Here is a 12,294-nt window from a genome sequence, read left to right on the forward strand (position 1 = left end):
CAAGATCTTCAGTCAGTAAGGAAAGACTATATTGCAGTAACCAACTGTACCTAGAGTCGAAGCAAGACTACAAAGGTTAAGTAAGTAACTACAAGTTAGAGGTAAAGGTAATGAAGTACTCACTCTTCAGTCAGTAAGGAAAGACTGAAGAGGGAGGACGCAATCTGAAGTCCTTATATACTACAGAGAAGTGTCCATGACTAATCGAAGAGTGGTTAGTCACATGTACCATAGTGCGATGAATAATACGATGGTGAAAGAATTGCGACGTATCGCACCATAGGATGAGTAAGAGATGAGTAAGGCATAGACCTGTCTAGACCGTTCTGGAGTAATACGGATTGTCCTAGACAGTACCAGAAGAGTCCGGAAACATAGCTATAGTACACGAGCAGAGAGTCCCAAATATGGTAACATACTACATAAGCGACTACAGCTAAGCGCTAGGAGACGCATAGCCTCGTGTAGTCCGGACCGGATAAGTCCAAGTTCAACAAAGGGGAACCCTCGTGAAATTCGACGGGAGATGGTAAGCGCTATGGCAGAAGCCGGAGGCAGAAATCACACGAATGTGATTGGTTTCGGCCGCAGACGGGCTTTCGGGGAACGGGTGCCGAGCCTGGCCCGTCGTGACGCAGACGCCTTCGTCTACAACTCCCTCCGCATCCCCATCGTCGTCCGCGACATTGTCCTCCTTCATTCGCCGTGATGCTCAGAAAATCCCTCAACAAGGGCCTTCGCGCGTCGTCCGCGAGGTCCTTCCACTCGTCTGCCCCCGCGCGCAGAGTCGTCGCGACGAACCCGGTCAAGGCACAGGAGGTCCAGGTCCGTGTCTGTCCTCGCTCGACGTTCGCCTGTCTCTCATACGTAGGCGATGAGCTGAGTTGGTGTTACTTTCGCAGTCTTTTGGGAAGTACCCTCTGATCGAACACGAGTACGATGCCATCGTCGTGTGAGTGCCTTTTCCGTTGGTGATATCAAGCTCGTGTCACTGACCCCACTTGGGCTTGCTCTTAGGGGAGCTGGCGGTGCCGGTCTGCGGGCAGCATTCGGTTTGGCGGAGGCCGGCTTCAACACGGCGTGTATCACCAAACTCTTCCCCACCCGTAGTCACACTGTCGCGGCTCAGGTACGTATACATATGGACCCGTTCATCGTTGACGTCAGTGCTCATGTATGCGTCCAGGGTGGTATCAACGCTGCGCTCGGAGTAAGTTACGGTTAATTTGGTTTTCCCATATGCATTGGTTTGACGGAGGCGTGTAGAACATGACCGAGGACGACTGGCGATGGCACATGTACGATACGGTATGTCACGTCGCTACTCGAGGTTCCTCTTCCAAGCTCATTCCCCTTAGGTCAAGGGCTCCGACTGGCTTGGTGACCAAGATGCTATCCACTACATGTGTCGCGAGGCTCCTCACACTGTCATTGAGGTACGGAATGCGACGGGCGTGCCTTACGTTAGGCCTGTTCGTTTTAACGCCCGTTGATCACAGCTCGAGCACTTCGGTGTCCCCTTCTCAAGAACGAAAGAGGGCAAGATCTACCAACGTGCCTTTGGTGGTCAGTCCCTCAAATTCGGCAAGGGTGGCCAGGCCTACCGTTGCGCTGCAGCGGCCGACCGTACCGGCCACGCTCTCCTTCACACCCTCTATGGCCAGTCCCTTCGTCACAACACCAATTTCTTCATCGAGTACTTCGCGCTCGACCTGATCATGGAGAACGGCGAGTGCGTCGGTGTCATAGCGCTCAACATGGAGGACGGCACTCTTCACCGCTTCCGTGCGCACAAGACCGTGCTCGCCACCGGTGGCTACGGCCGCGCGTACTTCTCGTGCACGAGTGCGCACACCTGCTCGGGTGATGGTAACGCCATGGTCGCCCGCGCCGGTCTCCCTCTGCAGGACCTTGAGTTCGTGCAGTTCCACCCTACCGGTATCTACGGTGCCGGCTGTCTTATCACAGAGGGTGCGTCCGTCGCATTTCTGTGTCACTAGTCGCGCATATACTCACATTTTTTTGGCACGTAGGTTCTCGTGGCGAGGGTGGATACCTTCTCAACTCGGAGGGTGAGCGGTTCATGGAGCGTTACGCGCCGACGGCAAAGGATCTCGCGTCCCGCGACGTCGTTTCGCGTTCCATGACCATCGAGATCCGCGAGGGTCGTGGTGTTGGTCCCGAGAAAGACCACATCTACCTCCAGCTCAGCCATCTCCCTCCGGAGATCCTCCACGAGCGTCTCCCCGGTATCTCTGAGACGGCAGCGATCTTCTCGGGAGTCGACGTCACGAAGGAGCCGATCCCCGTCCTGCCCACCGTGCACTACAACATGGGCGGTATCCCCACGCGCTATACTGGCGAGGTCATCACCGTTGACGAGAACGGCAAGGACAAGGTCGTCCCTGGCCTGTACGCCGCGGGTGAGGCCGCTTGCGTGTCCGTTCACGGTGCGAACCGTCTCGGCGCGAATTCGCTTCTCGACATCGTCGTCTTTGGCCGCGCGTGCGCGCACCACATCAAGGAGACGCTGACTCCCGGCAAGCCCCACAAGGAGATCCCAGCTGAGGCTGGCCTCCAGAGCGTCAAGTTCCTCGACCAGATTCGCAAGTCGGACGGCCCTCTGCCCACTGCGAAGATCCGGCTGGACATGCAGAAGGCCATGCAGGCCGATGCGGCTGTTTTCCGGTATAACACTTTGGGTGCTATCATTGGGGAGGTACAATACTGATGGCTCGTCCATAGTACTCAAGAGACCCTCGATGAGGGTGTCCAGAAGCTCCGCAAGATCTACAAGAGCTTCGACCAGGTCGGCATCAAGGACAGGAGTATGATTTGGAACTCGTACGTTCCAAATCCCCATATCGTGTCTATCAATGTCGTTGGTGACGCGATTACCCCTGTACAGTGACCTCGTTGAGACCCTCGAGCTGCGCAACATCCTCCAGTGCGCCGTTCAGACGATCACCGCCGCCGCTGCCCGCAAGGAGTCGCGTGGTGCGCATGCCCGTGAGGACTTCCCCGAGGTTCGTCTCCCTGACATTCATCTATCTGGGTTGGTCGCTCACACAATTGCATAGCGTGACGACGAGAAGTGGATGAAGCACACCCTCACGTGGCAGCGCGACGTCAGCTCGCCCGAGGTCGACATCAAGTACCGTGGCGTGATCCACAACACGCTCGACGAGAACGAGTGCAAGTCGGTCCCGCCCTTCAAGCGTGTCTACTAAGCGGTTCGCTCTTGATGCCGCAGCAGCGAACGTTGTTGGGTCTTGAAATCCGTTCTGGCCGTTGTGGGTTCGCAAGCCCCGCTCTTCCATTATCTCGCACTGTCTCCGATAGCAGCATCAGACAATATCATAATTGTTGTAAATGAGCGTGCTCCGGGCAGGGGTTTGCGTTGAACCTGACTTGTAAGCGGGCTTATGTGTGATGGAACACCGTGAGAACGGGTGGGAATGCTTATACTGAACGCCCATCGCCGCCCAGCTTGGACCTATAGTAATGTTTTGTCAAAGTCAGTGCCTAAAGCTCTGTAATCCGTTACGTCAGCTCACACAGTCAATGAAATTGCACCTTCAAACGAGCGCTATGCAACGGAGTATAAAGTCGGTGTTGTTAATGGAAAGGAGAAACGGCGCCATCGAACCACTCACTCTCGGTACAGCCCGTCTGCAAGTCTACATACGCGCTTCATCGTCCTTGAAGGCAATGAAGGTCACTCCCCGCCCCAACACCGAGCGTGGCCAGCGTGACCTCGGTTGGCTCAAAGCTTTTCATACCTTCAGCGCGCCAGGGTAAGCAACATGAATCGTCCGCATGAGGTTACAGTCTCATTGCTGATCTCTCCAGGTTCGACCGTCCAGACCACGAGCGCTGGGGTCCCCTGCGTGTCATCAACGAGGATCGCATTGCGGAGGGGACAGGCTTCGGCTTGCACCGTCACCAAGACTTCGAGATATTTTCATATATCGTCGGCGGCGAACTCGAGCAGTGCGTATCGTTTGTACCCAGGCTTTCCTAAGCCCTGCGATCAACAACGCGTCTGTCATTCAGCCGGGACACGATGAACCATAACGAAGTTCTCAAACGAGGCGACATCCAGATGACGTCGGCCGGGTCTGGCATACAGCACTCGGAGCATGCGCACGGCGCACACTCTGCGCACCTCCTGCAGATCTGGGCATTCCCCACCGCGACAGGATTGGCCCCGAAGTACTTCACGCGCACTTTCTCCGACGCCGAGAAAGCAGACAAATGGGTGTGCGTTGTCGCACCCGCCGGTGTAGAGGGCGTCGTGGAGGAGTTCAGTGCGAAGGGTCCTGCTCCTATCCATTCGCCGCTAACGCTCTTCGCAACGATGATCTCGGAAGGGCAGCATGTTACTCACGCCTTCTTGAAAGGCACGGAGGGGAAGGAGAGAAAGGGATACTTGCAGCTATCGCAAAGATCGGCGTACAATACCGGTGCGGCAAGCGGCGCTCATGTGCGTGTTCTCGGCGCAGAGCGTGGTCCGATTGAGTTGAGGGAAGGGGATGGGGCGTACGTTGTAGCTACTCCAGGGGAGGACATAACGGTGGAAAACATTGGGCAGGGTGTGGCAGAAGTATTATTATTCGATATGGAATGAGTATTCGACGTGAGCTCCTGTTTGGGTTGAGCACAGAGGGACCAACAAGCGCAAATATGGAGTTTCGTGTGGAACGACTCTCCCGGAGAGGGCCGTCAGTCCAAGTGATAACCTCCGTTGATTCCAATACATTGACCTAAGATGAGGTTGTAACAACAGTGACCACCTCAAGAAGCGACAGACAGCCCACCTGTGAGGAAGCCGGATTCCGGACCAGCCACGTACGACACGAGTGCAGCGACATCGGAAGGATGTCCCACAGGGGTATCGAGGGGAACGTGGGCGTTCTGGTTCAAGCCCAACAAGATCAGTGACACGGTTGAATTACAGGGATTGTAGATGTGAGTGCCGCTGCCTCACTGGCTACCTTGTGCATCGTAGAGCAGGGACCTCCGTTCACTTCATCATCAGGATGAACCGCTGCAACAGTAGGCCTTAAGACAGAAGCTACCGTGGTAGAGTTCAAGTGTCACCCACTCATCTTGGTTGCAATGGAACCGGGCGCGACAGTATTGACGGTGATGTTATACTTCCGCAGTTCGAGTGCTGATTAGACAAATCACGACAGTGGGCAGGGCATTCATACTGGGGTGATCAATGCGTCACCATACCTGCGCACTGAGCCAGTCCCCGAATCGCAAATTTCGATGCAGCGTAGGCAGAAACACTAATGTGCCCTAGTACGCGATTTCATGGGCAGTTAGTTTTCCTGACTTGTGCTTCTAGCCACGAGCCAACCTTTCTTGGAAGAGGTCGAACCGATCGCTGAATTGGACGAATGAATCAAGGACAGTCAAGTGCTTCAAAGTGTTACGCCGTCGTACCTATGATGCGACCGCCGCGGCCCTGCCTGATCATTTGTCTCGCAGCGTGCTTGAAACACAACATGACACTTCGTGCGTTTACTCCGAGATGCTCGTCCCATTCTTCTACGGTCAAATCTACGAGAGAAGTCTGCCGGAATATAGCTGCGTTCGCGACCATCTGCATACACAGTCAGTACAACGGCATATACCGGTGCGCAATGCCCTAGCAATACTCACTACGTCGACCCCACCAAGCTCGCTAACGGTCTTCTCCACCAAGGAGACAATGTCGGCCTCACGGCTAACGTCTCCGGTGATAGCGATCGCCCTCCTTCCTTTCGCCATTATGGATGCGACAACGGCATCGAGTCTCTCGGGATTGCGGGTACTGCCAGCGACGGCGACGTCGAAACCGTCATCGGCAAGTCGCAACGCGATGGCTTCCCCAAGGCCTTGGGCCGCGCCAGTGACTATTGCAACGCGAGGGCTAGGTGCGGTGATTCCGTCCATGAGGGGCGTGGGAGTTCAGAAGCAAGGTTGTGAGTGGAGTTGTTCCGCAGTCTTATATATGCGCACGAGTGGGAAAGTTACTTATCGCTGATGTCAAAAGTCATTCGCCTTCTTGCTTCTAACTTATGATAACGGTATTGGCTGCGGTGAACGATCTGAAGAGAGCGAGGGTCTCTACTTTCACTCATCATGCATACAAAGCACGTCAGGCAGACAGTTGCATGGTTCGGTCACGCTGCGGGTGCTCCTAATGTCACAGATTCCTTTCGTCTGTGAGTCCAACTGTGTGCCCTCATTGATGACGATGCATTGATATCGGAGAAGTAATAGGCAGGCTGGGAACAGGTGACAGACTCACCCGTGAGAAAGCGGGCTTTCGGCTTGACCACGTACGACACAAGTGCTGCCACCTCAGATGCTTCTCCGACCGGCTCGTCGGTGCACCCATTTGCCATCTGTGAGGTAGCGGGGTATATCTTCAGTCAGGACGAGATCTACAGGGAATTGTTCGCTGGATGGGATTTGAGGTATCATCACCTCCTTTCCTTACCCTCAAGATAGTAGAGTCAACACCTCCGTTAAGTTCGTCATCGGGGTGAAGGGCTACATGTGGTTCATGTTGTGCAACCTGGAGTGTTGTGAATAAAGTCGGGTTGACGACTTGCTCATTGGGGCTGCGATAAGCCGGGGGCTACAGTGTTGACTGCGATGTTGTTCTCCCACTGTTCGAGCGTTAGTCACACGGCTGTCGTTCAGCGCGCTACATCACCTCGGAGTATTCAGGGTAGTGACGTACCTGCACACTGGGTCGGTCCGCAAATTGCGGATTTCGAAGCAGCATATGCAGGAACATTGACATCTCCTGACTTGCAAGTGAGACATCTTGTGAAGAATCGACCTTGCTTGGATGAGACCGAACCGATTCCTATATAGTTCCGAAATGTAAGTTACAGGGCCACATATCTGGACGCATGATGAAACTTACCTATGGTACGCCCTCCGCGGCTCTGCTGAATCTGCCTTGCAGCATGCTTGAAGGACGACACTACGCTTCGTGCATTCGCTGTCATGTTCTCCTTCTAGTCTTACACGGCCAGGTCTGTCAAAGGTATTTATCGAAATATAGCTGCATTTGCAATCATCTGCAAGCGCCAGTCAGTATGCTGAGAGCATGCTTCCAATAAGTACCAACCACATCAACACCACCGAGCTCGTGTACAGTTCTCTCGACAAGAGCATTAACCTTGACTTCGACGCTCAAGTCTCCTGCGATGATGATGCTCATCTCCTTTTCGCTTCGAAGGCCTTGCCGAAATCGTTTAGCCTTTCGGGCTTACGCGTGCTACCAGCAATGGCAACGTCGAAGCCATCATCCGCTAGGCGTCAGGCAATAGCGTCTCCAATGTCTTGAGCAGCTCCGGTGACGACGGCGACGTGGGAAGCAGATGCTATGGTTCCGTCCACGAGAGGTAGGAGTCAATGGGACAGTCTTTGGTTCCCCTCCTGATCTGTCCTCTTGCAATTCTTGGTGAACATGAACAAAAGGATGAGAATGGCTATACCTGGTCATAGGGCCTGAGGACAGCCTCCTGTCAGCTTGCTACTCACTTATGCCGAGCGAGCGAAGCACAACCTGATCACAAAGAAAATTTGACCGTATGAGTACAGCGGACTGCTTGAGTAAGGTCGCTATGTTCACCAGAATGGACGTCGAGTGGTGGTCCAGAAGCAAGTATGTCCCAAGGTTGACTGATGTGTTCGGTTCCAAGCCTGATCGGCTCCTTCGAATGGTCCTAACCCGTTCAGTCAGCGCAGGGAGCAACATCAGAGTTAGGTGAGCGACTCACATAGTCAACAGAGGAACACATGACGAGGGGCGCTCGGACGATCAGCTGGTCAGTTAGGCATGTACCTCCAGCGTTGCTGATGCATATTCGAAAGACACCGTACCGTGCACGTTTATCTGTCAGATACGGCGAGGTTGAACGGTTTTCTATGACAGAGTGATAATACAACGACAGCTAAGTGCAGACACTATATGCCCCATAGAATCCGACAAGCGACGAGACTAGCAGCGAAAGGCAGCTACAACGGCACATCCAGCTCAGCAGCATTGAATTGCGCCTCGGGGAAGTACCGCGCCCGCACGCTGCGCCCACCAAAGTACCGCCCGTCCAGCTCCCGCACCGTCTTCCAAGCGCCCACGGGTCCCGCGAAAAGCACGAAGATGCGTACTGCGTCATCAGCATGCTCGGGCTGAGGATATACGGCGTGGACGACGACGCGTTCCACAGTCCCGTTCTTCGAGCACTCCTCGCCTGCCCCAAGGATCAGCCAACACGTCAGAGACCCGCTCGGAATACGAGGCCGCACCTATCTCCTCTCGCAGATCCTCGTCCTCAACATCTTCCAATCCGACCATATTCGTCAGCACGACCACTCTGCTCGGCTCCCCGAATCGTTCCCTATCCTCCCGCGTCTTCGCGTCCTCGTTCATGTTCACGATCTTGCCCATCTTTGACGGAATGCCCCCGATCGCTGTCGAACCTTTGCCGCCCTTCGCCTTGCCTTTGCCGCTCTTGTTCTGGGCGACCTGCTCGACTGTGAGCGCGTGCACAATCCCGCTACCGTCGACGCCGAGCCCTTGGCCATCTTTGTGGCCCCACTTAGCCATGAGGCGAGCCGCGAAACCGTGTGGGTCGGGTCTGCGAGACATAGCCTTCAGCACATCTAAACTCTTCTTCCACTACAGTGGAACACTTACCTCTTCGGGGGTTCTGCAGCCTCCTCAGAAGCCGCACCTGCACTTGGTTCCGCGACGGTGGGCGGAGGGGCCAAGGACGGTCCAGTGCCCTTCGGAGCGAGCGCGCTGAGCCGTGCCGCGATCGCTGCCGCCGCCTGCTTGCTGCTCTGGATCTTGTCCACAGTGATCGGGGCCGCGGGCGGGGCACTGACAGGCGGCGGCAGAATGGCCGGGGGAGGCACAGACGATGTCCGAGAGGGCGGCTCGTCGTCGAACGGCAACGGACTAGGTGCACGCGGCGCCTGAGCGCTCTGCTGAGACAACGCCAGGCGACGCAGGTACGCTTCTTCTCCGCTCTGCGCTGAGATTGGCACCGCCGGCGGAGGCGATGGGGAAGATGGTTCGCTGAGCCCTGGGATGCCTTCGTCGCCGCGCCTAGAATGGTCGAAGGAAGATGAGGGTGTGGCCGAAAAGGGCTCGAGGCCGGAGAAGGTCGTGAACGAGGACGTCGAAGTGGGGGGAGCGAAGCTCGGTGCTGGTGGCTCCGGAGGCTGGAAACCTTGAGATAGAGCAAGCCGACGCTGGTAAGCCTCGTCTCCGGACATGCTGATATTCACCGGCGCAACCGAAGGTGGAGGATGGGACGGCGCCCCAATACCGCCCCGGGGGCGGTCGTAGTCCTCGTCCATAAGGTCGCGTTCCTCATACCGGCCTGTACGGCTCACGTTAGAACTGCTAGGAAGCGTTGATTTACAGGGAAACTCACCTGTCTTGCGTGGGCGCTCATCCTCGGACGCACTACGATAGCTGTCAGAGTAACTGCTGCTTCGCCTGTAGCGCTTGCGATCTTCGCCACGACGGCGTTCTTCAAGGAGACGTTCTCGGCGTTCCTCACGTTCACGGCGCTGCCAGAGCTTGAACTCGTTATAGTCGTTCGGTCGCATTGGGTCGTAGGCTTCGTCTGGGTTCCACACAGCTATGACTTGCGCGTTTTTGTTCTGCAAGTTGGATTGAGGACATGGTGCAATAGCTAACAGGATTACTGACGCACCTTTTTGCCTTTCTTTTTTCCACCACCACCACCTTCCCGCTTTCCGGCCTTCCGCGACTTGAAGCCATTCACATCCTCATCCAGAACCATGGACGGAGGCTTGACCTTCCGACCCCATCCCTGGCCTTGAGCCTGCGAATGGTTTGACGAAGTCTCTTCAACCTTGGCGGGCCTCGCCTCTACAAGAGAAGGCGGGGCAAACACCACGGCAGTGCTGGATATCGTCGCCGTCGCGGTGTCCACCTGTGAAAACGCGACCGCCGCTCCCACAGGCAGCCTTGGAGCAGGGGCTTTGGCCTTAGCAGCCTGGCGACGCGTCGGCGCGAATGCGAGTGCCGCAGACCATCCTGCACGCAAGTATGGAAGGCAATGGCATGGGAGGCGAAGGGGGCATGAACGGATGATTTCGTAAATAACGAGCTCTACAACGCCAATGCTGTAGCAAAGGGAGGAATACCGGCTGTGGCCTTAGAGGCTGCGGCGCCCGACTCGCTCGGGCCTCCTACACTGCTGCTACTGGTCGTGGCCGAGGAGGCGGGTGCATTTTGCGCTGCGGTAGTAGTAGGGTCCGTAGCTGGGGCTGAGGGCGATCTTTCTGCAGGGTGGGCTGGATTCGATGGGTTAGGACCCTGTGACGACAAGAAGGGTTTCGAGGATGAGAACTGGATGCCGCCATAGAGGCCGCCTGCTCTGCTCGACATGTTGGCTGAGTGCAAGGTGCAGCGACAACAGACGCCCGCAGACGGATCCAATGTTGGATCAGGCGCCCAAACATGCCGACACATTGTGATTTGCCTATGACATACGCAGAAAACGACCTCCCCTATTACACTGAGGTATGAGTACATAGGTCTCATGGCTAATATCTATCAAATCACTAAGTAGTACAGAAAAGCACATAGATGCGGTTTAGAACCACATAGAAACCGAGAAGCTTCTCTCCTCGCTGCGCATGGCATGCCACCATCCCGGCGGAAAGAATAACAAGTCCCCGGGCTCCAACGTTACCGACAGCGCATCGGGCACCGCCTTCTCCCAAAATGCAGGGTATTCCGACTTACTGCGGGAGTGGTCTTCAGGAGATGACACCAAGACATCGACTCGAGAGGTGTTGCTCAGCGACGGGCTCTCGTTGTTCGCTGCTGGGTTTCGCGGCTGTTGAGAGCTATTTGATACATCGCCAGCGATATCTGCCCCAATTGGATAAGAATACATGTACGTCGATACTCCGGGAGACGCTAGCCATATCGTTTTGCGCCCGACAACTTGCCCTGAGGGGCTTTCAATGATACGGCCGGTGAGACTCACATCGAAACGCACCGTAGAAATTGAAGAAAGGGTCCTATGAGTAGTTCCAGCAAACCATGGACAGGGTATGGGCAAGACAGCTGCCACTCACCGTATGCGCTGGTGACACGGTCCCAGCAGGTCCCAGCCACGCATTGAGCACAAGGCGCTCATCGTTGGCCGGAGGTACGTACCGGGGATAGTCCTCCGGCGGACCAAGATCACAGTACACGTAGTCAGGAACGAGAATGTCCTCCGTGAGCGCAGGGAATTGACTGAACAGGCTGTGCTGTGCCAGGTACAACACAGGACGGGGTGGCGTCCCTGCCGGCCGGTCTCCCTCGTCCTCCTCAAGGTTGGCGAGGAACTCGTCCCATGGCATCATCTTCTGCGTCCAATCGTCGCTCCTATAGTCGCTCCCAACTTCTACAGGAACGACCCGGCCCGGCCCGGCAACAGCGCGCAGGTAGTCCAGCGACCTCCAGGGATGCTCGTTGAGTGCCGGCCAATCGAGCAGGAACCCCGGCAGCACGAAGGGCTGACGTGACAAGCGGGATACAAACGTACCCAGGGAAGGCGGGGTGTCGAGACGCAGCACCGGCTTCTCGGCACTTAGCAGAGGCGCGGCAACAAAGTTAGACTCGGAAGAGGGGTGCGCTGCGGCCACGAACGAGACGTCCTTCCGCTGACTTGACGAGAAGTCAAGGCATTCTGCCTGGATGCCGTCTATGATGTCGAGGATGGCGTTCCACCTTCCCTCCCCTGGTGCGCCAGCGATGACGATAGAGTGGTCGAGGTGTGACACGGCGGACAGCGCGAGCGCGTTGTCCCCGGTAGCAGAGAAGTCGAGGACGTCGGCGTAAGCAAGAAGCATGCAAGCGTCGGTGTACATCCTTCTCCATCCCCATGAGTGCAAGCCTTCGGTAGCCGCCATCTCTTTGTGCCCACGCTTCAGGAGGTCTGAGAGGAATATGCGAAGATCTTCCGTTCCTTCGGTGGGACGCCCATGCTGGAGGACCAGGGCAATTCGCATAAGACCTTCAGCACCGCCTCTATCGCAACGCAGTAGATCTGGACAAAAGTGCGTTAGCTTGGGTACCGAGGCGAGACTGCAGCTACTCGTAAAGGACAAAGAAGCCTCAGCACATTGTGGCTTTTCTTCATAACACACCAACGTTTAGCCTGTCAACTGGCTATTGATTCGACATGATTCTCCACAAAGACAGGAAGGCATATGTGTATGAGTTGTACCTTGCGTGTTCGCTTG

At 55.9% G+C, this 12,294-nt stretch overlaps 5 protein-coding genes across 5 annotated transcripts; 2 read left to right on the forward strand and 3 right to left on the reverse strand.

Moving 5' to 3' along the window:
* The first annotated feature begins 666 nt into the window (after nt 1-666).
* On the forward strand, nt 667-3,582 carry DICSQDRAFT_179924 (succinate dehydrogenase). Its single transcript, XM_007364636.1, has 11 exons — nt 667-825; nt 903-952; nt 1,018-1,129; nt 1,187-1,210; nt 1,267-1,308; nt 1,359-1,436; nt 1,500-1,971; nt 2,034-2,688; nt 2,746-2,844; nt 2,909-3,026; nt 3,081-3,582. Exons 1-11 carry the CDS (start codon nt 709-711, stop codon nt 3,228-3,230), a joined length of 1,917 nt encoding a protein of 638 aa, XP_007364698.1. The 5' UTR covers nt 667-708; the 3' UTR covers nt 3,231-3,582.
* A 129-nt stretch (nt 3,583-3,711) lies between these two features.
* DICSQDRAFT_57909 (RmlC-like cupin) lies at nt 3,712-4,630 on the forward strand (the record flags this gene model as incomplete). Its single annotated transcript, XM_007364637.1, has 3 exons — nt 3,712-3,797; nt 3,853-3,993; nt 4,057-4,630. 3 exons carry the CDS (start codon nt 3,712-3,714, stop codon nt 4,628-4,630), a joined length of 801 nt encoding a protein of 266 aa, XP_007364699.1.
* A 95-nt stretch (nt 4,631-4,725) lies between these two features.
* DICSQDRAFT_146297 (NAD(P)-binding protein) lies at nt 4,726-5,946 on the reverse strand (the record flags this gene model as incomplete). Its single annotated transcript, XM_007364638.1, has 8 exons — nt 4,726-4,766; nt 4,821-4,917; nt 4,998-5,050; nt 5,108-5,176; nt 5,242-5,307; nt 5,369-5,395; nt 5,455-5,614; nt 5,674-5,946. The coding sequence occupies 8 exons, from the start codon at nt 5,944-5,946 to the stop codon at nt 4,726-4,728; spliced, it is 786 nt and encodes a 261-aa protein (XP_007364700.1).
* Nucleotides 5,947-7,886: 1,940 nt separating this feature from the next.
* Nucleotides 7,887-10,348, reverse strand: DICSQDRAFT_135591 (uncharacterized protein). The gene is made up of 5 exons (XM_007364639.1): nt 9,741-10,348; nt 9,456-9,687; nt 8,711-9,401; nt 8,320-8,651; nt 7,887-8,264 (listed from the first exon to the last, which is right to left on the reverse strand). Exons 1-5 carry the CDS (start codon nt 9,828-9,830, stop codon nt 8,032-8,034), a joined length of 1,578 nt encoding a protein of 525 aa, XP_007364701.1. The 5' UTR covers nt 9,831-10,348; the 3' UTR covers nt 7,887-8,031.
* Nucleotides 10,349-10,649: 301 nt separating this feature from the next.
* On the reverse strand, nt 10,650-11,961 carry DICSQDRAFT_58171 (Clavaminate synthase-like protein; the record flags this gene model as incomplete). The annotated part of the gene is made up of 3 exons (XM_007364640.1): nt 10,650-11,011; nt 11,061-11,082; nt 11,140-11,961. The coding sequence occupies 3 exons, from the start codon at nt 11,959-11,961 to the stop codon at nt 10,650-10,652; spliced, it is 1,206 nt and encodes a 401-aa protein (XP_007364702.1).
* Nucleotides 11,962-12,294: the final 333 nt, after the last annotated feature.

Source organism: Dichomitus squalens (assembly GCF_000275845.1).
Source record: "Dichomitus squalens LYAD-421 SS1 unplaced genomic scaffold DICSQscaffold_9, whole genome shotgun sequence".
NCBI lineage: Eukaryota > Fungi > Basidiomycota > Agaricomycetes > Polyporales > Polyporaceae > Dichomitus > Dichomitus squalens.

Coding starts and splice junctions, on each gene's coding strand:
- DICSQDRAFT_179924 (XM_007364636.1), top strand. CDS start 709: ATGCTCAGAAAATCCCTCAACAAGGGCCTTCGCGCGTCGTCCGCGAGG. Junction 953..1,017: donor GAGTACGATGCCATCGTCGT/GTGAGTGCCTTT, acceptor GCTTGCTCTTAG/GGGAGCTGGCGGTGCCGGTC. Junction 1,972..2,033: donor CGGCTGTCTTATCACAGAGG/GTGCGTCCGTCG, acceptor TTTGGCACGTAG/GTTCTCGTGGCGAGGGTGGA.
- DICSQDRAFT_135591 (XM_007364639.1), bottom strand. CDS start 9,830: ATGGTTCTGGATGAGGATGTGAATGGCTTCAAGTCGCGGAAGGCCGGA. Junction 9,688..9,740: donor GAAAAAAGAAAGGCAAAAAG/GTGCGTCAGTAA, acceptor TCCAACTTGCAG/AACAAAAACGCGCAAGTCAT. Junction 8,652..8,710: donor GCTGCAGAACCCCCGAAGAG/GTAAGTGTTCCA, acceptor TATGTCTCGCAG/ACCCGACCCACACGGTTTCG.